The 24,496-nt window shown below is 39.9% G+C and overlaps 1 protein-coding gene, 1 non-coding gene and 1 pseudogene across 2 annotated transcripts; 1 reads left to right on the top strand and 2 right to left on the bottom strand.

Moving 5' to 3' along the window:
• Positions 1-9,514: 9,514 nt before the first annotated feature.
• LOC123099467 (ATP synthase subunit a, chloroplastic-like) lies at positions 9,515-10,174 on the bottom strand. Its single transcript, XM_044521618.1, has one exon. It carries the CDS (start codon positions 10,172-10,174, stop codon positions 9,515-9,517), a length of 660 nt encoding a protein of 219 aa, XP_044377553.1.
• A 1,533-nt stretch (positions 10,175-11,707) lies between these two features.
• LOC123099466 (DNA-directed RNA polymerase subunit beta''-like) lies at positions 11,708-16,131 on the bottom strand (annotated as a pseudogene).
• Positions 16,132-22,744: 6,613 nt separating this feature from the next.
• On the top strand, positions 22,745-22,815 carry TRNAC-GCA (transfer RNA cysteine (anticodon GCA)). Its single transcript has one exon. It is a non-coding gene; the product is annotated as a tRNA-Cys (tRNA).
• Positions 22,816-24,496: the final 1,681 nt, after the last annotated feature.

Raw genomic sequence — 24,496 nt, 5'->3', positions numbered from 1 at the left:
GACACGACACCCTGGCACGACACCCCGACCCCGACACCCTGACACCACACCCACCCTTACCCCGACTACCGACACCCTGACACCACACCCCGACCCACACCCCGACCCCGACCCCGACACCCTGACAGGGTCATATATTTGTGACTTATTAGTTAGGTCATATATTTTTCGATTTTGTTATGAAAACATCATATATAATTGTGTTGATCGGGTAGATTTAAATGTGTAGTTGTTTCATCGCTGCGAGGTTTGGTGGTCGACGACCTCGCCGTGCGTTTGACGAGCTCTGCCCCTTCGTTCGTGGGTGAGCACAAATGACATGTCCTCCTCCACCTTTAATTATTTGCTCTATTCCGGTGTTCGTGCCGATGAAACTTGATAGCTAGCTATATATGTGTCTTGAATCATCAGTATGCGTAACCAATATGTGTCTCCTGTTCGAAAGCGTCATAGTTATAAATATGCATGCATTTGCATATTTATAACCTTGATTCTTTCGAATTGTCCAACGCTATCCATGGACAGCCCGAGTATGTTTAGATTGGGTTCGTTTTCCCATATGCTTTGCTCCGGATCTGACGCATAAGTTTCGTCAGTGCCTCCCCTGTTGTTCTCCGGGTACACATCCTCTCTGTTTATTGCAGAGACGTGTATCAGGAGAACAGCGGGGAGGTGCTGCCGAAATTTTGCGTAGGATCCGGAGCATAGCATGGGAAAATGAACCCAATCTAAACATACTCGGGTGGGATTAGGACCTATCATTACCTATTAGAGTGTAGGTTGCATGGACGTAATAAAATTGACAAAGTAGATCAATTGATGAATATATACATGGTGAATTTTTTATATATATATATATATATTTGTTGTGTGTCTAGTAGCTCTGAAAGTCAAGATGAGTGATCGTGCGTGGATGTACACCGGTCACACTGGTCAGAACAAATGGAGCACTGAATGGTTCACAAAAACCAAGGGGTTTGTGCGAGCCGCATTTGCAAATGGCCAGAGGAAAACCTGGTGCCCCTGTTTACGGTGCGGCAATTGGGAAATGAGGACAGAGGCTGAAATGGGCAAACACCTGCAGAAGAGTGGTTTTACGCCCGATTATACGGTGTGCACATTTCATGGTGAGTCTGCCCAACGTGACCGAGCTGAGGTGGATCGTCGTCGCACCGACGAGCATGGTACCGGGATGGAAAACATGGTGCAAGACTTTGATGATGCTCGGGATTCGGATGAGGAGATGGAGGAATCTGCAAAGGCCCTCAATGAAATGTTGGAGTCTTCAAAACGTCCGCTCCGTGAGCACACTGAGCTTTGTTAGTTGGATGCCATCTCACAAGTAATGGCTCTGAAGGCTCAGTTCAACTTGGGCAGAGAATGCTACAATGCAATGATGACAGTATTTGGACGCTTTCTACCCAAAGGCCATGTAATGCCTGCAAACCTGTACCAGTCGGACAAAATCCTCCGTGCACTGAAGATGCCCTATGATAAGATACATGCCTGTGAGAAAGGATGTGTCTTGTTTAGGCTTGACTATGCGGACTTGAACTATTGTCCCATTTGCAAGTCTTCCAGGTATGTTGTGGTAGACAACGGTATGGGTGAGAAGACACGGACCAAAATCCCCGTTAGTGTTCTTCGGTATATGCCAATCATACCAAGACTTCAACGTCTTTTCATGGTCAAAGAGACGGCCAGACAGATGACATGGCACAAAACGGGCAAAAGAACCGAACTAGATGCAGATGGGAATCTGATGATTGTACACACATCGGATGGTGTTGCGTGGAAAAAGTTTGATGAATTACATGCTGAAAAAGCGGCAGATCCGAGGCATCCTCGAGTCGGCATCAGCACGGATGGGTTCAGTGTGTTTGGTATGACGGCAGCCCAATACAGTTGTTGGCCCGTATTTGTCTTCCCACTCAATCTCCCCCCCGGACAGATTATGCAAAGAAAGAACATTTTCCTGACGTTGATAATTCCAGGGCCCAACTATCCGGGGAAAAATATGAATGTGTACATGCAGCCGCTTAAGGACGAATTGCAAGAAGCCTGGGATAATGGGTTCAAGACATACGACGCCTATAGCAAACGGAACTTCATAATGCGTGTCTGGTACATGTACTCGACGCATGACTTGCCGGCGTATGCGCTATTCGTTGGCTGGTGTGTGCATGGAAGGTTCCCGTGCCCCACATGCAAGGGAGCTCTTGAGTTTCGTTGGCTTCAGGCCGGTCGCAAGTTTTCTTGCTTCGACATGCATAGACAGTTCCTGAATCCTCGCCATAAGTTCAGGAAAGACAAGAAGAACTTCATCAGAGGTAGAGTTGTCAAAAACTCTGCACCACCTGCATTGACAGGCCAACAGACCCTGGATCAGTTAAACGCTCTCGAGCCAGATCCAGAGCGTCCAGGGTACTTCAAGGGGTATAATTCTAAGCACGCCTGGACTCACAAAACATGCTTATGGGATCTGCCTTACTTCAAAGACCTCCTTTGCCCACACAACATCGACGTGATGCACACTGAGAAGAATATCGCCGAGGCACTTTTTGGTACATTGTTCGGCATAGATGGGAAGTCAAAGGATAATACTAAGGCTAGAGTCGATCTGGAGGCGCTATGTGATAGGCCGTTACAAAACATGAAAGAACCGAAAGGAAAGCAGAACTGGACGAAGCCAAAGGCATGGTTCAATCTTGGAAGGCTAGCTATGAGGGAAATTATCTTGTCGGTGAAAATGCAGTTGATGTTCCCCGATGGGTATGCAGCGAATCTAAAGAGGGGAGCCAGTCTTATAAATTGAAGATATTTGGTCTCAAGAGTCATGATTGGCACATATGGATTGAGCGGGTAATGCCGGTGATGTTGCATGGCTTCATCCCTGAGGATGAATGGCTAGTACTGGCAGAACTCAGCTATTTCTTCCGTGTTCTTTGTGCGAAAGAACTATCGCCTAGCGTGCTAGAAGAAATGGAAGAGTTGGCGCCGGAGTTGATCTACAAGTTAGAGAAGATCTTTCCACCGGGCTTCTTTAATCCAATGCAACATTTGATTTTGCATCTCCCGACCGAGGCAAGATTGGGGGGCCCGTGCAAAATTGTTGGTGCTACCCAACTGAGAGGATGCAGAAGACGCTTCGACAAAAATGTAAAAATAAACGTAGAATTGAACCATCGATGGCTGAGGCATTCATCACTGAGGAGGCGGCAAACTTCGTGACAGCACACTACGAAGCCAAAAATCGTCATTTGCATAATCCGAAGCCTCGGTACAATGCTGACGACCCTAAAAAGGGTGGATCCAACCTCAGCCTATTCAAAGGGAATCTCGCACTCGCCAGTGTTTCAAATCCAGTATCTTTGGATAACGAACAATGGCGGACCATTTCGTTGTATATCTTCAACAACCTGATAGAAGTGCGGCCGTACATCGAGTAAGTTCTCAGTACATTGTTTCGCAACTTCTATTTCCTTTGAACTGCTCTTATTCCTGGATATTTCATACAGTTGATACGTCGCCTTATTCTCGTATGGAGCGGTGATCCAAAAGGATTCCGTCGAAGAGTATGAGCTTCTCGCAAAGCAAGGAGGCGGCTATCCCGGTTTCATCTCTTGGTTCAAACAAACGGTAATTTCTATTAGACAATTTCATTTCATTCGCTAATTTGTGCGTAATGCAACAATCCTTTCATATTAAACTTGTAGGCTAATTCAGAGTCTATGGACGCCGAATTGAGACAAGTCGCTAATGGTTTTGACTGTAAGGTCCGTTCATTTGACAAATACGACATCAACGGGTATCGCTTTCGTACCTATGGCAAAGAGCTATCTATGGCCGACCGAAAGTCTACAAATTGTTGTGTATCTGCTATCGGCGAAGGAGGTACCGAGTATTATGGGAGAGTTGAAGCAATTTATGAACTTCTATTCTATGGTGAAAACCCACCGAATGTCGTAGTCTTCAAATGTTATTGGTTTCAGCCGAAGGAGACTAGAAGGACTCATGAACATATAGGGCTAGTTGAAATCAAGCAAAGCACCCATTTAGATGTTCCTGATGTCTATATTACGGCTCAACAGGCGACCCAAGTATTCTATCTACCGTGGGCCTGCCAAACTAATCCAAATCTGAAAGGTTGGGATGTCGTTTATGAAGTGCCGCCACGTGCTAGACTATCTCCCCCAAAGGAAGAGGATTATGAACCTCACATTAACCCAGACACATATGAAGGAGAATTCTTCCAAGAGACACGTCTTTCCAAAAAGCGTTTCAAGAACCGCTATACTTCACCACAAAACATTGAAGTAGACAGCGACAGTGAATCCGACATCACCCCTGAGGAGGAACAAGAAGAGCCGGAACAAGAAGAGGTTACTGCTGCGGATGACCTGTCATTGCTTGACCGATTACGTCAAGGTGGCCTTCCACATGTTGATGCCACTGAACCCTATGAGCCCGTCATTGATTATAGTGATGATGATGATGATTATGCATTTATTGATGATACTGATCGAAATTATTAGTAGTGTCAGGTATTAAATTTTTTTATGTTGTACTTGATGATGATACACTTAAGTGATACACATATTATTATTCATGTCGGTCTTTTTTTATGTTGTACTAATTTCGTTTACTGTTTGTCATGGCAGGTGTTGAAAGATGGTGGGCGCTGGTCGGGAGCGCGCCAAGGCCCCTTCTTCGTCGGCGCGTGGTCTGAGGTCTTCCGTTCCAGACGCACCTCTCCGTCGAGCGTTGCTGGACAGTATGGCGACACCGCCGGGCCCTTCTTCGTCGACCGCGGTGCCCAGCAGGGGACGAGGTAGGAAGAGAGGAGGTGGGGCACGTGGTCGCGGGAGAGGAGGTAGGGTGACTGCTACGGCGCCTTCCTCGCCGCCACCCCCAGCTGTTTCACCTGAGCACGTGACTGCTAGGGTGGACTCGTCCGAGGAGGAGGCTACACGGACTCCGGTCCACGAGCCTCCGGTCCACGGGTCTTGGGCCCACGAGCCTCGGGTCGACTGGCCTTCGGCCCACGAGAGTTCGGCCCACGAGACCCCAGAGGAGCACACGTCCGGATGGGGTACCTGGCCGGATCAGCCCGAGGAGCCGAGTGGCCATGCTGATGATGGCGGGGAGCCGACTGATTTTAAGGAGGAGGGGGGCACCGTCTACCAGCGTGGTGCTACACGGCTCCCGTCAGTGCCGGCGACCCGCGAGCAGAGGTGGTTGATTTTCCCTGATGGGGAGAGGTACGTAAGTGCATTTAATATTTTTGTACCTTCTGCATTCACGTTTCTTCAAATAACTAATGTGTTGGCCTTGTCATGCTGCAGGGGTTGGGACCACCATCATAGTGTCCGCCGGCCCAACTCCGTCCTTGGAGTTCTTTGCCGGAAAAACTTCCCGGGGTTTGTCACGTTGCCTGGTGAGGGTCGGCTTCCAGAGCTTGGATTGAGCTGGGAGCACTACTTGGCTGCCCCGGCCCCGCCGGATGAGATTATTGACGGTGTCTTGTGCGACACGAGGGCAGACATGGTGATCAGAAAGTTCTGCGTAATTTCTCCTTTACACATTTAAAAATCTTCAACTAGCTAGTTATTAATTGTACTAATCAATATTGTCTCATTTGATTGCAGACATTCTACAGGTGTGAGGAGGGATACGAGGAGGACGCGGCACATGTTATCGAGAACGTCTGCAAGCGCCTACTACAGAACTTACGGCACGAGGCTCGGGTGCAGGCTGTTCGAGACTACTACGCCTTGCGTGGTATCAAGAAGACCAAGCCGGCGTGCCGCGATAAGTTCCTGCGTAAGGAGCAGTACATGAAGGTAATTCTTAAGGCCTTCTACTTAAGTTCCTTCATTTAGTAATTCTTAGCCGTAGCGCTCAAGTTTCTATTTGCTAACTTAGGCACCTCCAAGATGGTGTGCGGATTGGATGGATTGTTGGGAGGTGTTGGTCAATGAGTGGTGCTCAAAAGAATGGCTAGCCCTCCACAACGAGGCCAAGGACAAACGTGCCCAAATGTAAGGTGTGCCACACCATCAAGGCAGCTCCAACTTATATCAGTTCGGGCGGAACTGGGTATGTGGTTTGCTTCATGATTCATGCAATTCATTCATCATGCTAGCTTGAGCCCTTTAATTACTAATTTACATTGTTTCTCTCTTTCAGGCACGCCACAATAAGGTGGATAAGGTGCCAGAGGTGTACGACCTGTATGCCATGGCCCACACTGCCTCTTTCAAGAAAGTCAAGGCTTTCTCTCAGTCTGATCTTGATGATGCAAACAACTTCACCAACATCTCCTCCCACAACAAGCTCGTGAGATATAGAGATGAGGGGAAGGCGAGGAAAGGGGAGGACTTTAACCCGAGCCAGGGTCCCATTGATCCAGAGCTGGTGATGATATCTGGTGGCGGGAGGTCCCATTGCTCCATAGCCATTGGAGATGGACTTATCCGTTGTCCTAGCACTCTCCCGGAGATCAAGGCGCGCCAGTCGAGCTCCGCTCCTGAGATAAGGCCTCGTGAACGGCCAGTGCCACTCGCCATCAAGGTTAGTGATACGTACTCAGCTATCTTTCTCCATTACATTGTGTGCGCTTCCATCAATGATTACAAATGGTCATGTGAGTGGTGTTGCAGGCTGCTATACAGAGTGAGAGAGATAGAACGGAGAAACTTCTGGCAGAGGCGGCGGAGAGGCAGCGGGAGTTGGAGGAGAGGACGACAAAGATGTTGGAGGAGGAGAGGGCACGGAATGACATGCAGGCAAGGGCCATGTACGAGCTCCTTGTGGTAAGTTTCTTCTGCAGATTAGCCAAAACATTCATGTAGTGTTTGTCTCATTACTAACTAGTATGACTGAGTCGTCAAAACCAAATGTGCAGTCTGTGTGCAAGAAGACCGGTCAGACCGCTCCGCCGATGCCAGTGATTGCTCCTGGGACCACGGTAAGTTTAATTTGAATGGACATTACTTGCTAGTCTTAACATTTGAGTGTCATCATGCTAACAAGACATTGGAAATGATCTTTGGTGCAGCGTAACTCTAGACAAGCATCGCACGATCCTTCTCCAGGTACCGACACGAGCCAGCCCGCTCCTACACCTCCTGGATCATGGTAAGTTTATCTAGTGTTTTGCTTAACACATGCATAAAGACCTAGACTTAGCTTTATTTCCTCCCATGCTTACCATAATGACCTAGACTTAGCTTCTTCTCCTCCAAAATGACTTAATAAGCTTACTGACCTCCAAAACCATCCATTTTACCTAAGTTAGCTCTAAAACGATCTGTACTTAGCTTACTTATGTCAAAAATTGCATAATTAGCTTAGTTAGCTCATAAACGATCCATTTTACCTAAGTTAGCTCTAAAATGACCCATTTTTACCTTGGTTAGCTTATAAATGATCCAGTTCATCCAAGTTAGCTAAAAAATGACCCATTTTACCTAGATTAGCTCCTAAATGATCCATTTTACCTAAGTTAGCTCTAAAATGACCCATTTTACCTTGGTTAGCTTATAAATGATCCAGTTCATCCAAGTTAGCTAAAAAATGACCCATTTTACCTAGATTAGCTCCTAAATGATCCATTTTACCTACGTTAGCTTTAAAATGACCCATTTCACCTAGGTTAACTCCAAAATGACCCATCTTACCTAGGTTATCTCATAAACGATCCATTTCAACTAATTTAGCTCATAAACGATCCATTTCACCAAGTTAGCTCAAAAACGATCCATTTCACCAAGTTAGCTCTTAAATGATCCATTTCACCTAAGTTAGCTCAAAAAGATCCATTTCAACTAAATTAGCTCATAAATGATCCATTTCACCTAAGTTAGCTCAAAAACGATCCATTTCAACTAAGTTAGCTCATAAATGATCCATTTCACCTAAGTTAGCTAAAAAACGATCCATTTCACCTTAGTTACCTCAAAAACGATCTATTTGACCTTAGTTAGCTCATAAACGACCCATTTCAACTAAGTTAGCTCATAAATGATCCATTTCACCTTAGCTAGCTCATAAACGACCCATTTCAACTTAGTTAGCTCATATATGATCCATTTCACGTAAGTTAGCTCATAAATGACATACTCTTCTTGTTCTAGTCTTCTTCTTGTTCTACTCTTCTTGTTCTAGTCTTCTTCTTGTTCTACTCTTCTTGTTCTAGTCTTCTTCTTGTTCTACTCTTCTTGTTCTAGTCTTCTTATTCTAGTCACCTATTTCTAACTTTCTTATTTTGCCATTTTGCAGATTTCATTCACTTCATGGAAGCTAGCTTGCTATGGAGTGCTTGTTTATGTATGGATGGAACTTGTTTATGTATGAATTGATGGATGGAACTTGCTTATGTAATATGTATATATGGATGGAACTTGCTTATGTATGAATGGATTGAACTTGCTTATGTATGAATGTATGGAACTTATGTGCTGGATATATGTGATATGAATGCCTGTGAAATATATCTATATATGTCATATATATTTGCTGTGAAAATTGTTGGATTTAATAAAAAACAGAAAAAAGAGCCAATATGCAGGCTCTTTGCCGTCTGCCACCGACGGCAACGGGCTCTTTGCCGTCTGCTGCGGAAGACAAAGAAGCCACGTGGCATGCAGCTGTGCTTCCTGGGAGCTGACCCATTTGGTCAGTTTGCCTACAGTGGCAGACGGCAAAGAGTAAACAATTTTGCCGTCCGCGGCAGACGGCAAAGGCCTGCCGTGTTGTGACGTGTAGATGACATCATACGGCGGACGGCAAAGACACTAGAAAGTTTGCCGTCTGCCGCGGACGGCAAAGGCCTGCCGTTAGCCACTTAACGGACTGACAGCGCAATTATTGCCGTTCGCTCTCTTTGCCGTCCGCGGCAGACGGCAAAGGGGCCTTTGCCGTCAGCCGCCCGGAAGCAGACGGCAAAGTAGCTCTTTACTGTAGCCTACTTTGCCGGAGCCTTTTGCCGTCCGCGGCTGACGGCAAAGGCCTTTGCCGTCCGCCGTTCGTGCCTTTGCCGTCCGCCGTGGCAGACGGCAAAATAGCTGATTCCTGTAGTGCATATATCGGATTAGATAATGAATCTAACCTAGGAATATATAATATAATATCCTATATAAATAACATTTGTTTCTTCTATTTTGTTTGCATATTTTCTCATTTTCTATTGAATCGGATTCTAAAATCATTGCTTAAAGTGGAAACCCGCATAAAAGAGGACTCCACTTATAGACATTAAGGATATTATAGTATAGATCTAGCCTGACTCCATCCTCCTTAATGCATATATACTTTGAAAATTCCATAATATAGTCTATTCTATTCTCTCTCCTACAACTCTAGGCTATATATTCATACGCATTTCTAACTATTTTTTGCAACCAAGTAGATTATCTGGAACATGAATTGAGCTAAGCTGCAAAAAAATACTATTACCAAAAAGAGTCAATTCAATGATGACCCTCCATGGATTCACCTATATAGGCTGCGACTAATGTTGCAAAAATAAGAGCTTGAATACTAAGGGGACTAAAGAAACAAGAACAACAACGACTAATTCACCCGCCAATATATTCCCGAAAAGTCGAAAGCTAAGCGATAATGGTTTTGTGAAATCTTCTAGGATGTTAATTGGTAAAAGGATTGGAGTTAGTTTAATATATTTCTCGAAATAGCTCAATCCTTTTTTGCTAAGACCAACATAAAAATATGCCACTGACGTGAGTAAAGCTAAAGCAACATTAGTATTTATATCATTTTTGGGCGCTGCTAATTCCCCATGGGGTAACTCTATAATTTTCCAAGGTAAAAGAGCACCCGACCAATCCGAAACAAAAATAAAAAGGAAGATAGTTCCAATAAAGGGAACCCAGGGACCATATTCTTCTCCAATCTGAGTTTTTCTCAAGTCTCGAATAATTTCAAGGACATATTCAAAAAAATTCTGACCGTCGGTCGGGATGGTTTGTGGATTCTGAACAACTATGACAACTGAACCTAGCATGATAGTAATTACGATCCAAGAAGTGATGAGTACTTGGGCATGAATTTGGAAACCTCCTATTTGCCAATAGAAGTCTTGGCCTAATTCTACACCCGATATATCGTATAACCCCTTGAGTGTTTTAAGGGAACAAGGTATAATATTCATATTGTCCTCTGATAAAAACTGAACTTAAAAAAAGGAATTCTTTTGATTCAACAATCACTTTCTCAACTCAGCAACTTGAGTATTAATCTTATATTTGGGATACCAAGAAAGCACATCAGATCATAATATATATCAATACCCTCTAATATATATCAATATTCCCCTTCTTTTTTCTATGCAAAAAAAAATTCTATGCAAAAAAAGATATAGTAAAGTAAGTGATTCCATAAATTTACGCAGTTGCCCAAGAATTCACTATATATTCTTAATCAATGATTTCTTAGATAGAGAGAACGGCCCTCACAAATTGAAAATACTAATTTTTTAAGAATCAATCGAATTGAAGTCATAGTGTCATCGTTGGCTGGAATCGATATATTCGCGAGATCCGGGTCACAATTTGTATCGACTAAAGAAATAGTAGGAATCCCGAAAATGGCACATTCCCGAAGAGCTATATACTCTTTTTGCTGATCAAGGATGATCAGAATGTCTGGCAATCTCGTCATATATTTGATCCCGCCGAGATACCTTTGCAAGGTAGATAATTTTCTCTTCAAGATTGCCACATCTCTTTTTGGGAGATGGTGGAATTTTCCCATTTTTTCTTCTGCTCTTAAGTCTCTAAATTGAGAAAGTCTAGTTTTCGTAATCGACCAATTCGTTAACATACCACTGAACCACTTTTTATTAACATAATCACAACGAGCCCTTATTGCAGTTGATGCTACTAAATCTGTTGCTCTTTTTTTGGTACCAACAATTAAGAAACTTTTTCCCTGACTTGCTGCATCAAAAACTAAATCACAAGCTTTTGATAAAAAAGAGCCATTCTAGCGAGATTTATAATATGAGTACCTTTACGCTTTGCCGAAATGTAAGGGGCAACTTTAGGAATCCATTTCTTAATACCATGACCAAAATGAACTCCTGCTTCGATCATCTCTTTCAAATTAATGTTCCAATATCTTCTTGTCATTTTTTCCACACTTGCTTTTTTTTAATCCTACCATTCCATTACGGAATTTAGTTCTTTTTGAAGATTAAGAAAGATCCGAAATAGCTTGAAATAAATTATAATTGTTCCGAGAGAACCTTGTACTAAGATAAGAGTTGGCCATTGATACATGGTATAAACATAACCACCTTAATGAAACTCGCAAGGAAAGTTCCAACCGATCGTCTACTTAAGTACGAGAGAGTTTTCAAAGCACAAAAACGTATCCCTATGTCTGTTTTCAAAGCACAAAGAGTTCTTGACGAGATTCGATGGCGTTACTATGAGGAAACTGTTATGATACTGAACCTCATGCCCTATCGAGCATCTTATCCCATCTTAAAGTTGGTTTATTCGGCAGCCGCAAATGCTACTCATTATAGGGATTTCGACAAAGCGATTTTACATATTAAAATAAAAATCTTAAAAATCAAAAATTTGACCTGTTAGTGTTCTAACTTCAAAAGTCTAGTAAAGTAAAAAATATTTTTTATGTATCCTTAAATGATATAGGGTTAAATGTAAAATGGGGGTTCTTATGTCTCATAAAAATTGTTTGTTACGTGAGAATCTGAAGAAACTAATTATGTATGGAGAAAACAAAAAATCTCTCATTTCCGACGCGAGTAGATTTTTTTTTATTTTGAAATAAAGGTTCTTGTCTTGTGGGGAACGATGCACAAATTCTTGGAATCCGGTACCAACAGGTATAATCCCCCCCAGAACTATGTTTTCTTTCAAGCCTTTCAACCAATCAATGCGAACTCGTAGTGCAGCTTATGCTAATACTCGAGCAGTTTCTTGAAAACTTGCTTCAGATATGAAACTTTGGGTATTCAGGGAAGCCCTTGTTATTCCCAATAAGATTGCCCGATAATAGATCGATTCATCCAAACCTCGTCCTGCTCGTTCCGCTCGCAATAGTCCGATTAATTCCCCAGGCGAAAAAACATTAGACATTCCATCTTCGGAAACCCGCACTTTTGATGTTACTTGGCGTATAATAATCTCTATATGTCTATTATGGATCTGAACCCCTTGGGATCGATAAACCTTTTGGATTTTATTAACCAAAGAGATACGACTTTGGGCTATGGTTAGCTCAGCTCCAATCAAGAATCCCCAAGGGACCCCAAGAATTCTTGGTATACGCTCATTCCAATCCTCAATTTTCCTTTCGAGATTCGGGGATAATGAATCAATTGAACGCGCTTCAAAGATTTGTTCCACTTTTGGAAGATCTTGCATTATGTCACTAGATCTCGATTTTTCATATATAAACGTAACTAACCTATCTCCCTTGTAAAGGATTTCTCCATAATAACCATTAATAGTTGCTCCTGTAGTGGCCAAATAAGGTTTAGCTGCTCTTATAACAAAGGAATTCATATTTACAATGAAAATTTGACCAGATTTTTTATGTGCGATTTAAATAGACATACATTTTCACAAAGAAATTGTCCAAGGTGAATTATTGCCAATGTCTCTTCCCATGAATCATGATGGACAAAGTGACAATTCAAAAGGAATGGATCCAACGTTATGTTACTATCGAAATTAGAAATCCTTTTATTTTCATCTATTAAAGAGTATTTAAGTTCTTGAAGTACTTGGAAGGTTTGTTTTAAAATGTCAATGAACAAATATTTTTTTAACAGGATTTTATTATGCGTTAGTAAATAGTTAGATGAAGAAAAATGCGATATACTAGCTACAATAGCATTGGGATGTTTTGTTGAATAGGAATTCTAGGATTCCATTCTTTTATCACATTGGGATGTTTTCAATTCTTGAATAAACCAATTCAAGAACAGTTGGATGCCGACAAAATCATCAAAGAGTGGTATTCTTTATTTCGATTCAACAAAGTGCCAATAGCTTCTGGATGTTGGCTAAGTGATTCAATCTTCGCCTTGGAATAAAAAGAATTGATATTGGCGCGATCTAACCTATTATGCGGAATCGGTAGTGCACTTGTCCTACCATACCTTTTTCGTGTGTACGAAATAGTGGACTTGACTAACTCAATTCTTAGGAAATCCCGAATAAGATCATTTGCTCTTACCTCAACAAGGGAAGCACCAGCCTTTTCTTTTTCTTCTTGTTCCCAATTCACTACTAACCAAGTTCTAACAAATTGACTATTTGTGTGATAAATTCTTTGAGTTAACTTGCTATTTTCATGAGAAATAAAATTGACAAGTCAAATTTGGAGATTATTTTCTTCTTGCAAGAGATCCTGCGGGAAAAGTGTTGCTAAATTTCTTCATTCGTCCATTTCATATGCGACTGTAGGGCGAACAAAAACAAAATACTCTTCCTTGCTCTTGAGAATTTTTTTCCGTTGAACATAGACCCAATTTTTCCTTTTTTGATTCCTTAGAATCTTTTTTTGTCTTTCTGGCGGTATCAAACAGCCACCTAATATCTTATCCACCTCTTCAGGAAAATGAATATCTCCGGAAAATATTTTGCGTTCCGTATGGCTTTTTTTCTCTTCACTCGGACCAGTCCGCCTAGTCGACTTCTTGTATTTTTTGTGAGTTGTGTATCCACTCCAATAATACTATTGTCAAGTATCTTTAGGGATGAAGATCTTGGCAAGACATGAAGTTCTTGAAGAATGAAAAAAAAACGATCTACTTCTTTTTGGTATTTTAGACTAAATTCTTTTGTTCCTTGATGCTCAATCAAACCCACTTTTTTTAAGCTGGAATCTTCCTCTGGGCTCTTGTATTCGTCCTCTGAATCTTCTTCTGAGTCTTCCTCTAAAGTACCATATTTTTCCTCTATGCTTTCCCTGGGGATGCCATATTCGTCTTCTGAGTCTTCCTCTAGAGTTCCATGTTCGTCCTCTTGGGTCCTATATTTGCTCTCTGGGCTCCCATATTCCTCTTCTGAGTCTTTATCTAAAGTCCTATATTCGTTCTCTGGGTTCCCATATTCGTTTTCTGGGCTCCCATATTCGTCTTCTAGGGTTTCATATTCGTATTCGTCTTCTAGGATTCCATATTTAGATTCTTCTAGGGTTGCATATTCATATTCGTCCTCTCGGGTCCTGTATTCGTCTTCTAGGGTCTCATATTCCTCTTCTGAGTCTTCCGCTCGAGTCCTATATTCTTCTTCTAGGGTCCTATATCTAAATTTAACAATTCCTGAACCCTTTTTATCTTTTCTGTATCGGGGATCGTCAAAATAAGAAAAAAAATAGTATTTCTACGTAAAACACCCATAAGGGGGATTTCAATCGAAATCCCAAAACAGGATATTAGTTCTTTCTCTTGTTCTTGATATTGTAATGGAATGACGAACCTATTTCTTCGCTTTTTCGCCAACAAATCTGAATTATCTTGAAAAATAGAAGGATAGATAAAATTCCAATGGCCATTGGACATGATTCGATCCGACGTTGAATAATCAAGAATTTGCCTTTCTTTTTTACCATAAATATTCATTTGATCTTGATCCTTGTGGAGTGAAAAAGACGTTATACTGGATCTGCACATACTTACTGACAATATCCGTAAATGGCTTGTTTTTGGTAATCGGCGAAGATTACCATATTGATATTCAGGCGCATGGTAAACATCAGTACTCCAGTGCATTTCGCCGTCTGATTCAGAATAAATATGCTTTTGTACCCTTTCTTGAAAATGTAAAGTGGACGTTTCGGCACGAATCTCTGTAATTACTTGTTTGGATTTTACATATTGATCATTTTGCACTAGAATCAAGATTTTTGAGGGAATATTCACACTATTTAGAATATCTTGACTCTGAATAGTTACATGCAAGTCTATATAACATAGAAAAGCAGGCTGCCCATGACAGGTACGTGTGGGGTGAACCAAATTCTCACTGAATTTTATTTTTCCATTCGAAGGGGATCGTACAAGGTCGACAATACCCCTTGTGAATACTCCGCCAGTATGAAAAGTTCTTAATGTTAGTTGAGTCCCTGGCTCCCCAATTGATTGACTTGCAATAATACCTATGGCTTCTCCCAATTCGACCAGATCATTATGAGTAGGACTCCGGCCATAGCATAACTGACAGATCCAAGAAGTGCTTCGGCAAGTAAAGGGGGTTCTAATATATATTGGTTGTGCTCGAAATGGTTGTGCTCGAAAGGCAGTTATGAATCGATTGACTAATCCAATTCCAATATATTGATCTCGAGCGGCAATGCATCATGAACCGATATATATATCGTCTGCTAATACACGACCAATCAGTGTTTGGACAAAAGTTTTTCCGTCATCCCATTTTGAGGACTTACAGAAAAACCTCGGTTAGTACCACAATCTCTTCTACGCACAATAATATGTTGAACTACTTCAACAAGTCTACGTGTAAGATATCCAGCATCTGCTGTTCGCACAGCAATATCTACAACCCCTTTGCAGGCTCCATAGCAGGAAATTATATATTCTGTCAAAGAAAGTCCCTCGCGTAAATTGCTTTGAATAGGTAAATCAATCATTTGTCCTTGAGGGTCTGACATTAATCCTCTCATACCTACTAATTGGTGTACTTGAGATGCATTTCCTCTGGCTCCTCAAAAAGACATTAGATAGACTGGATTAGAAGGATCCGTTATCCAAAAATTTGAATTCATGTCTTGTTTCAAATATTCACTTGTCGCATACCATATCTCAACAGATTGGCGTAATTTTTCTACCGCGTGTACAGCCCCATAATAATAGTGTTTCTCCAAAAGAAAACTCTGTTGTTCCGCGTCTAGGACTAACCATCCCTTAGAGGGTATTGTTAAAAGATCCTCGATTCCTAACGAAATCGATGTAGTAGTGGCTTGATGGAAGCCCAGAGTCTTTAGTTGATCCAGTATATGGGATGTATATCCCATTCCAAAATGATCTATTAATCTGCTAATAAGTCGTTTCATACCAGTTCCATCTATCTCTTTATTATGAAAGACTAGATTGGCCTGTTCCGCCATACATAAGTACCCCCTTTTCGGCTGAGTAGGATTCCACAATTGCTGAGTAGGATTCGACAATGGGCCTGAGTCAGTGATTCGAAAATTTAATTAACTTAATTGCCTCAATCTCAATCTGGATTCGCGTGGCAAATAATGATGATACTAGGGAAATCGGAATGCCCCCCCAAAGGGGAGGGACATCGCCGAATCTAACTTTCTTGTTTAGGTAGTGTATGAATAGGCCTGACTAAACCCTTGTATGGCTTCCTCTATTTCTCTATAAAAAGAATTATGACCAAGAGTGGTTCGAATGTATATCGAACGAATTTCTTTTTTTCTATTTCCCGTTATTAGATAGTGGGCATAAATCTCATGATATGTCCCCAAAGATTCATATTGAACTTCAATCGGAACTTCTCTTGACCTAATGATGCGTTGATCCAGGTTCCATCGTAGCCACAAGGGACTATCTAAACTGATTAGTTTTTGTCTACAAGCTCCCAGTGCATCATAAGAACTAGAAAAATGGGGTTCTTTATCTTTCCTATATTTAGAATTATTATTATTATTATTGTAATTTACTTTTAGATTTGGGTAGTTTCTGCAACTATTATATCTATTTGCACAAATACCTCGACGCTTTCAAATCGTTAATACATAAAGCCTGATAAGCATGTCTTGGGTTGGTGCACAAATAGGATCCCCAATAGCGGGAGATAAGAGATTCATATGACAAAACATAAGTAAACGGGCTTCTGCCTGAGCTTCCAAGGATAAAGGTAGATGAACAACCATTTGATCTCCATCAAAGTCCGCATTGAAACCCTTACACACTAATGGGTGTAAAGAAATAGTACGCCCCTCTACTAAAGTGGGTTGAAAGGCCTGTATGCCTAATCTATGCAGGGTAGGTGCTCTATTTAACAGTACAGGATGTCCCCGCATAACTTCTTTTTCCCAAATTTTCCTTTTAGCAATCCTTACATTAGAAGTGGCGCATTTCGTGATTAAATCACGAATTACAAATAGTTGAAAAGGCTTTATTGCTATCTCTAGAGGGAATCCACATTGATGTAATGAAAGCGAAGGACCCACAACAATGATAGAATGCCCCGAGTAATCGACCCGTTTCCCAAGCAGAGTCTCGCGAAACCTTCCCTCTTTACCTTCAATTACATCTGAAAGTGATTTGTATACTTTATTGTGACCATCCCTTGGTGGTTGCCCACGGGACCCACTATCAAGAAGTGTATCCACGGCTTCTTGTACCAATTTTTCTGGCACATTACTAAATCTGCTGCGCTAATTCACTTCTTTTTAATAGATAGGCAAGATTGTTGTTCCGACGGATAAATCTCTTATAAAGTTCATTAATGTCTGAAGTCACTACTTTATCTCCAGACCTATAAACAATAGGTCTCAATTCGGGAGGAAGAACCGGTAATAAGCACAAAACCATCCATTCTGGTTCTACATTTGTTTGAATAAAATGTTTCGCCAATTGCACGCGTCTAATCAAAAGAACTTTTCTTATTCGTCTTTTTCTATCTTCCCACTTATCTCCACTATACCCCTCGTCTTCTAATTCCTTCCATTCGACCAAAGAATTCTCTATAATAATTCACAAATCCAAATCTGCTAATTGTTCTCTAATAGCACCTGCTCCTGTCGCAATTTCCCGATTTCGAAATGTTGCAAAGCCTGGGGTAGAAAAAAGGGAGAAATGCTGTGGTTACAGGATGCAATTTGGGTTTTTTAGTGTTGGGCCTAGCAAAAGAGAAATCGCCGTATACTAGGCCCTCCAACTTCTTAAGAGGTTTATCTAAAAGATTCGTGGTATACCTAGGAAGACCATTCAAATACCACACATGAGTCACGGGACATGCGAGTTTGATGTATCCCATTTGATATATTCGTATCCGAGAATCCACAAATTCTAACCCGCATTTTTGGAAAAATCTTTCGTCTTCGTTTTCAGCTCCGCTTGCTCGAGAATTGCCACAAGCGCAAATCCCGCTTTTTATGGGTCCAAAGATTCTTTCACAAAACAATCCATCTTTTTCTGGTTTATCGGTTTTATAATGAAAAGTAGAGGGCCTTGTGACTTCGCCAACGACTTTTCCATTAGGTAGGTTTTTGTTAGCCCAAGCCTTTATTTTTGGAGGGGAAACAAGTCCAATTTGAAGTTGTTGATGTTTATATTGGTCAATAAAATAGAAATAAGAAAAGAATTTATATTTATTCCGATCAAACTTCCTCCCTATTAACCTGGAAGTTCTTTTCAAATACAAGGAAATGATTCAGTTCTAGAGCCAAAGATCGTAGTTCTCGAACGAGCACTCGAAAAGATTATGGAGGATCCTCATGATTAGGTATTCTTTTTCCCCAGATCGTAGCATTAAGTATTTCTTGGCGAGCTATAAGATGGTCAGATTTATAAGTAAGTATCTCTTGTAAAATATGAGCAACACCAAATCCTTCTAAAGCCCAAAATGCCATTTCTCCTACTCATTGTCCCCCTTGCTTGGCTCTTCCTCTAACCGGTTGTTGTGTAACAAGTGAGTAGGGCCCAGTAGAACACCCATGAATTTTCTCATCAACTTGATGAATTAATTTTAAGATACAGGACTTCCCTATTAGAACATGTTGCTCAAAGGGGTCGCCTGTTCTTCCATCAAATATTCTACTTTTTCCCGGGTACTCGGGTTCAAAAACCCATGGACTTTTTGTTTCTTTACTGGCTTCATATAATTCTGAAAACACAAGTTTTCTTGAAGCCTCTTGCTCATATCTCTCATCAAAGGGTGCTATTCTATAATGTTTCTTTAGCAGATCCCCCGCTAATTCGAGCGAGCTTTCAAATATTTGTCCCACATTCATTTGAGAGGGTACTCCTAAGGGATTGAAGACCATATCAATGGGTGTTCCATCTTGCAAATAGGGCATATCTTGCCTAGGCAAAATTTTGGAAATGATCCCTTTATTCCCATGTCTTCCGGCTACTTTATCCCCAACTTTGATTTCAGGTTTCTGTAAAATATATACACGAACCATTATGTCGAGCGGGTCCCTTTGGATCCATTTCACATCGATAACGCGCCCTCTTCCACCTATAGGTAATTTCAGAGAATTTCTTTTGAAGTGGAAACCTCAAGGCCAAATATGGCCCGTAATAATCCAGCTTCCGCGATATAAGATGATTCGCTCGCTATCTGAGGCGTTAATTTACCTACTAAAATATCACCAGTTTCTACCCAGGATCCCAACCTAACAACTCCATTTTTGTCCAAATTGTGGAGTAAATGTTCTTCTAGATGTGGTATTTCTTTAGTGATTTTTTCAGCGGAGCCCTGGCTTGTCGTATCCATCTGAATTTCATATTTCCGGATGTGAAAAGAGGTATAAATATCTTCATATACCAAACGTTCACTAATTAGTACCGCGTCTTCAAAATTGTAACCTTCCCATGGCATATAAGCTACTAATAGGTTTTTTCCTAAATCAAGTTCGACCCCAACTGTAGCAGCTCCTTCTGCTAAAATTTGTCCTTTTTGAATGGATTTACCCTGTGGAACCCGGGGTTTTTGGTGCATACAAGTATTTTTGTTAGAGCGACGGTGGTTAACTAAAGGAATACTTATAGTCTTCCCACTACTTGATAAAAGTATCTTATGACTATCAGTAGAAATGATCTTTCCCTCGCGTTCAGCTATAATGGAAACCCTCGAATCTAGAGCTATTTGGCGTTCCAATCCAGTTCCAACAATGCATTTCTCGGACCGAGAAAGCGGAACTACTTGGCGCTGCATATTAGAACTCATTAAAGCCCGATTCGCATCATTGTGCTCAATAAAAGGAATGAGAGAACCCCCAATAGAAAAATATTGAAAAGGAAAAATACTTCTAACATGAATCTGTTCCCATGCAATAGTCAAGAATTCTTGACGGTATCTAGCCGGAACAACCTGTTCTTCCTGAATACCTTGATTCAAGGACAAAGAATTTCCTGCTGCTATCATATAATATTCATCTCTATTTGGTGATAGATAAACCACCTGTCTCTTTTTTTCTTTTGCTTTCTCAGCAGATATTTCATAAAACAGACTCTCTATGGATCCCCTCAAGTGATCAATTCTCGCATGAATTGCTAAGGATCCAGCAAGTCCAACATTGATTCCTTCAGACGTGTCAATTGGAAAAATACGCCCATAGTGACTCGGATGAATATCTCGGCTCCGAAAACTTGCGGTTCTCCTCTTCAACCCTCCAGGACCTAAACAAATCACTTTTCGCCCATGAACAGTTTGTGAAAATGGATTCGTTTAATCAAAAACATGAGATAACGGGTATGTACCAAAAAAGGTCTCATAAGTAGTTATTAATAAAATTGAAGTTGAAGTTGGAGTTACCAAAGTTTGGGGTCAGTTTCGATTGACGTATGAATACTCTACAAATAGTTTTTTGAACTGCATGTTGTAAACGACCAAGAGCCAATCCAAATTTATCTTGTAACAGATCCGCAATCGAACGAATACGTTTATTTTTGAAGTGATTCATATCGTCATCGTCAAGTATACCCGTTCCAAATTTCATTCCAATAAAATGATCTGTAGCGGCCAATACATCTCGTGGTAACAAGAATATATTGTTCTGAGGTATATCAAGATTAAGTCTCCGATTCATATTTCATCGACCAATCCTTCCTAATTCACATTTTTGTTGAAAAAAATTCTTTTGTAATTCCTCGCATAAGGACTCGAAAAATACCAGGTCCCCACCTACACAAGCAAATTGTTGATAAAACTCCAAAATAGCTTTTTTCTTTTGACTCAATCCTCTTATTCTCCTTAGCATTCGGGAAAGACAAGAAAATTTCAGGGTAGGAAACATTATCTAGAATTTCTCTTAGATTCGAACCCATAGCTGATGATAGAACTAGAATAGATATCTTTTGTTTTCTACTCACGCGAGCCCATATCCTTTCTTTTTTATCAATTGCTAATTCTGATCTCCCCGCCCCCCAATCTGATATTATAGTGCCAGTGTAGATAGAAATTCCCTTATGATCTAATTCCGAGCGGTAGTAAATACCAGGACTTAGCAATATTTGATTGATCACAATCCGGTATATTTCATTTATAATAAAGGTTCCTAAGGAATTCATTATAGGAATGTTTCCGATATAAATGGTTTGCTTTTGCACATCGAAACCAAAAATTAATCTCGTAGATACATATAATTTGGAAGACTAGGTGAGTGATTCATACACAGCATCTCTTTCTTTTATCGAGGGTTCTAGCAATTGATATCCTTTCGCAAATAATTGAAATGCAATTTTGTGATCTGGATCTTTAATTGTTGGAAACTTGTCAAGTTCTTCTGCCAAGGCTTGATTAATGAACCTACAAAATCTCTCGAATTGGATCTGACTAAATCCAGGTATTGTGGACATTCCCTCGTTTCCATTCCGGAGCATCTTAATCTTAAGTTTCCTGTTTATCAAAGAAAAAATCCATTATCAGCTCACTCTTCATCAATCCCTATGGATCGATCTAGCAATCATGGAATCTATATTCTGTTTACTGAATCCCATAAAATTCTAGGGAACTCCACATACGTATTTCATATATGTATTTCATGCATATGAATAGAGACCATTTGGACGAAAGTTCGAGTTTGCCAAGGGTACAAATGAAATGAAAATGAATTGATAAAACATTCCTACAAAAAAAATTCTGCCACTTATACTTTATGTTATGATATTTTAATCAGATTGGATGGCAAAGATTTCTCATTTTATCTCCTTTCTATGAATGTAATAAAGCCGTAATATAATATACTAGAAAGTTTGGCTTTACTTCGATTTAGAATAGCGTGCTTACTTTAATTTCTCAAAATAATTTGAGGGTTCTTTTTTATTTTGGATCGGAGTAGTATAATTGCTAGAAAATTCAGTATTTCATTGTGGAATTCTAAAATAAAGTAAGTCCCTTTTTTAAGTACATGCCAATCTAGTTATCCACCTCTCCCCATATCCATGCTTTTCTTTTATCGTAATTTCACTTGGGTAGGCCAAGATAGTCAGGTTATACTCTATATCAGAGCAAATTTCCTTTTTTTATTCAAGATATTTAATTTAATACTTTGAAAAATTAAAGCATGATTCCCCATAGAGATATGTACATAAAGGGGATCTTTGGATAATAATGTTGTTCGGACCTAAAGCTTACCTATACACGAATTAAGCATAAAGCCATAATATTTTATTATGCCATTGAAGGGGGGAGATAATACCGATTTAAGAGTAGTTCACTACTGCAATAAAAAGAAGAGAATTCTAGTTAACGGTTCCAATTTATTCTGAATTTTGCAGCCTATGAATAGAAATCCACTTTTTCTTCTTTTTCATCTCAATAGAAAGAAATGGGAAGTTTTATTGTGTTAACAATGTATGTTTTAAGATAGAATCTATCGAGGAGAATAATAGAAACTGGATCAAAAAAAGCAGGAATAGATTTTTTGAAAAAGATTGGAAAAAAGTAAGTAGAATTATATTCAAAATAAAAGGGGCTTTTCGTAAGAAAATGTGGATGAATACTTGCTGTTTTCTAGATTTTTTATCGGATTTTTTGGCGGCATGGCCAAGCGGTAAGGCAGGGGACTGCAAATCCTTTATCCCTAGTTCAAATCTGGGTGCCGCCTGATCAATCAAATACTTAGGTTTTTTTGTAGTGCTGATCGAATTCGATAAATTTTTACTTCGCATAAATTCGGCCAAGAGAGTAACTGGGCCTGCCAATACTGGGTTTAGAGAAACCATACCATAGTTCTATCCTCAAAGTAGGGTTAGGGTTTGTTTTGACAGTAGTGGCCAAAATGGTTATCAATAGGGGTGAGGTAGTGTTTCCTTATTCTTTTATTATATGAACTTGAATTGGTTGTTAATTGAGATTCGATTTGATAATTTTAAAATACGAGGATAAGATGTCAGAAATCTTGGTATCCAAAGAAAGGTTCCTAAGGGGCATTCTTTTTTCAATCTAAGATTCAAGAAGGGACTCCACGAAAGTATATGAAGACTTACTAATTATTATACATTTTTTATCATACATCTTATGTTACCTACATACACTAAAGTAAGGACTACTTAATTCTAACGACAATCAGATTAAATCGGTCGATCAAAAATCAATTTAGGAGTTGTGTCATGGATAAAATCTCTTCATTCTTTCATAGAATGATACAAAGCAAGGCTGGAGGGTTCAGATCCAATAAATATTTGTCTATCGATAATTTTATGGTATATTCGGGCGTCCTTTGCTTAAAAAAAGAGTAACAAAAGGAATAAAAAATCTTCCTATTCCCGCTTCTTCTATTCAGGACATCATTCCCGTACTCTTTCTTTTTTAAGGAAAAAAGGGCTATAGTATCGTATTTTTAATGCTCTCTAATTCTACCAGAATTCCTATAAGAATTTGTTAGGAGTAAATTCCTTGAACTGATTGATCCATGGCCTTAGGGCAGAATCCCTTTTTGACTCTGTACCCTTGATTCCACTATGATTATTGATCAATAGTAGAATAATCCCTTCATAGAAATAGGAGACATAATTTAGATGGATATAGTAAGTCTCGCTTGGGCTGCTTTAATGGTAGTCTTTGCATTTTCTCTTTCACTAGTAGTATGGGGAAGGAGTGGACTCTAAGGATACTACTAATTGATTAAGTAATAAAATTGTTGTATCAATTCTTTTCTTTAATGGATCATTTTGCATTAATCATTTTGTCTAACGTTATTCTTTAATCTTTTTCTTTAGTTTTGTTTCACTCTTGTAAGAAACTCTTGTATTGTAAGTTGTAATGTAAGAAAGAGCCATTATACCAATTCAGAATTTCTACTAGAAATGACGAATGGTTAAAAATAGTTCTATACATAAGAAAATTAGACTTTCTTGCACAGAACTATTCAAGGCATATCACACATTTTCCATTTCCTTTTACTTTTTACTATAGTCTATTCTTAATATATTTTTTCTTTCCTTCCATGGATTCTTTGGTCAAGAATTGTCTTAGATTTTTTATTTTGACCTGATTGAAATTAAGTGGATGCAATGAAAAAAGAAATTGAATTAGACTACTTAACTATTTCAATCTACTAATCTATTCTATGTAGATTCAAAGATAATATAATAGAAAGAATCTAAAGTGTGGTAGAAAAAACTATATGTAGTTCTTTCCACCACACTTTAAGATTCCAACCAGATCCTTTCATTTAAGACTTGGTTTTTTTATTTAATCCCTTTTTAATTTCTTCAATGATTAATTCCAATTAATTATTTTGGCTGACTATTTTTACATAAATAATAAGTAAAAAGAAGTAGGAA

This window comes from Triticum aestivum, chromosome 4D (assembly GCF_018294505.1).
Source record: "Triticum aestivum cultivar Chinese Spring chromosome 4D, IWGSC CS RefSeq v2.1, whole genome shotgun sequence".
Lineage (NCBI taxonomy): Eukaryota > Viridiplantae > Streptophyta > Magnoliopsida > Poales > Poaceae > Triticum > Triticum aestivum.
This window is presented reverse-complemented; position numbering and strand designations above follow the sequence as displayed.

Bases quoted from the DNA above. Each gene is read 5' to 3' on its own strand.
- LOC123099467 (XM_044521618.1), bottom strand. From the start codon at position 10,174: ATGAATATTATACCTTGTTCCCTTAAAACACTCAAGGGGTTATACGAT.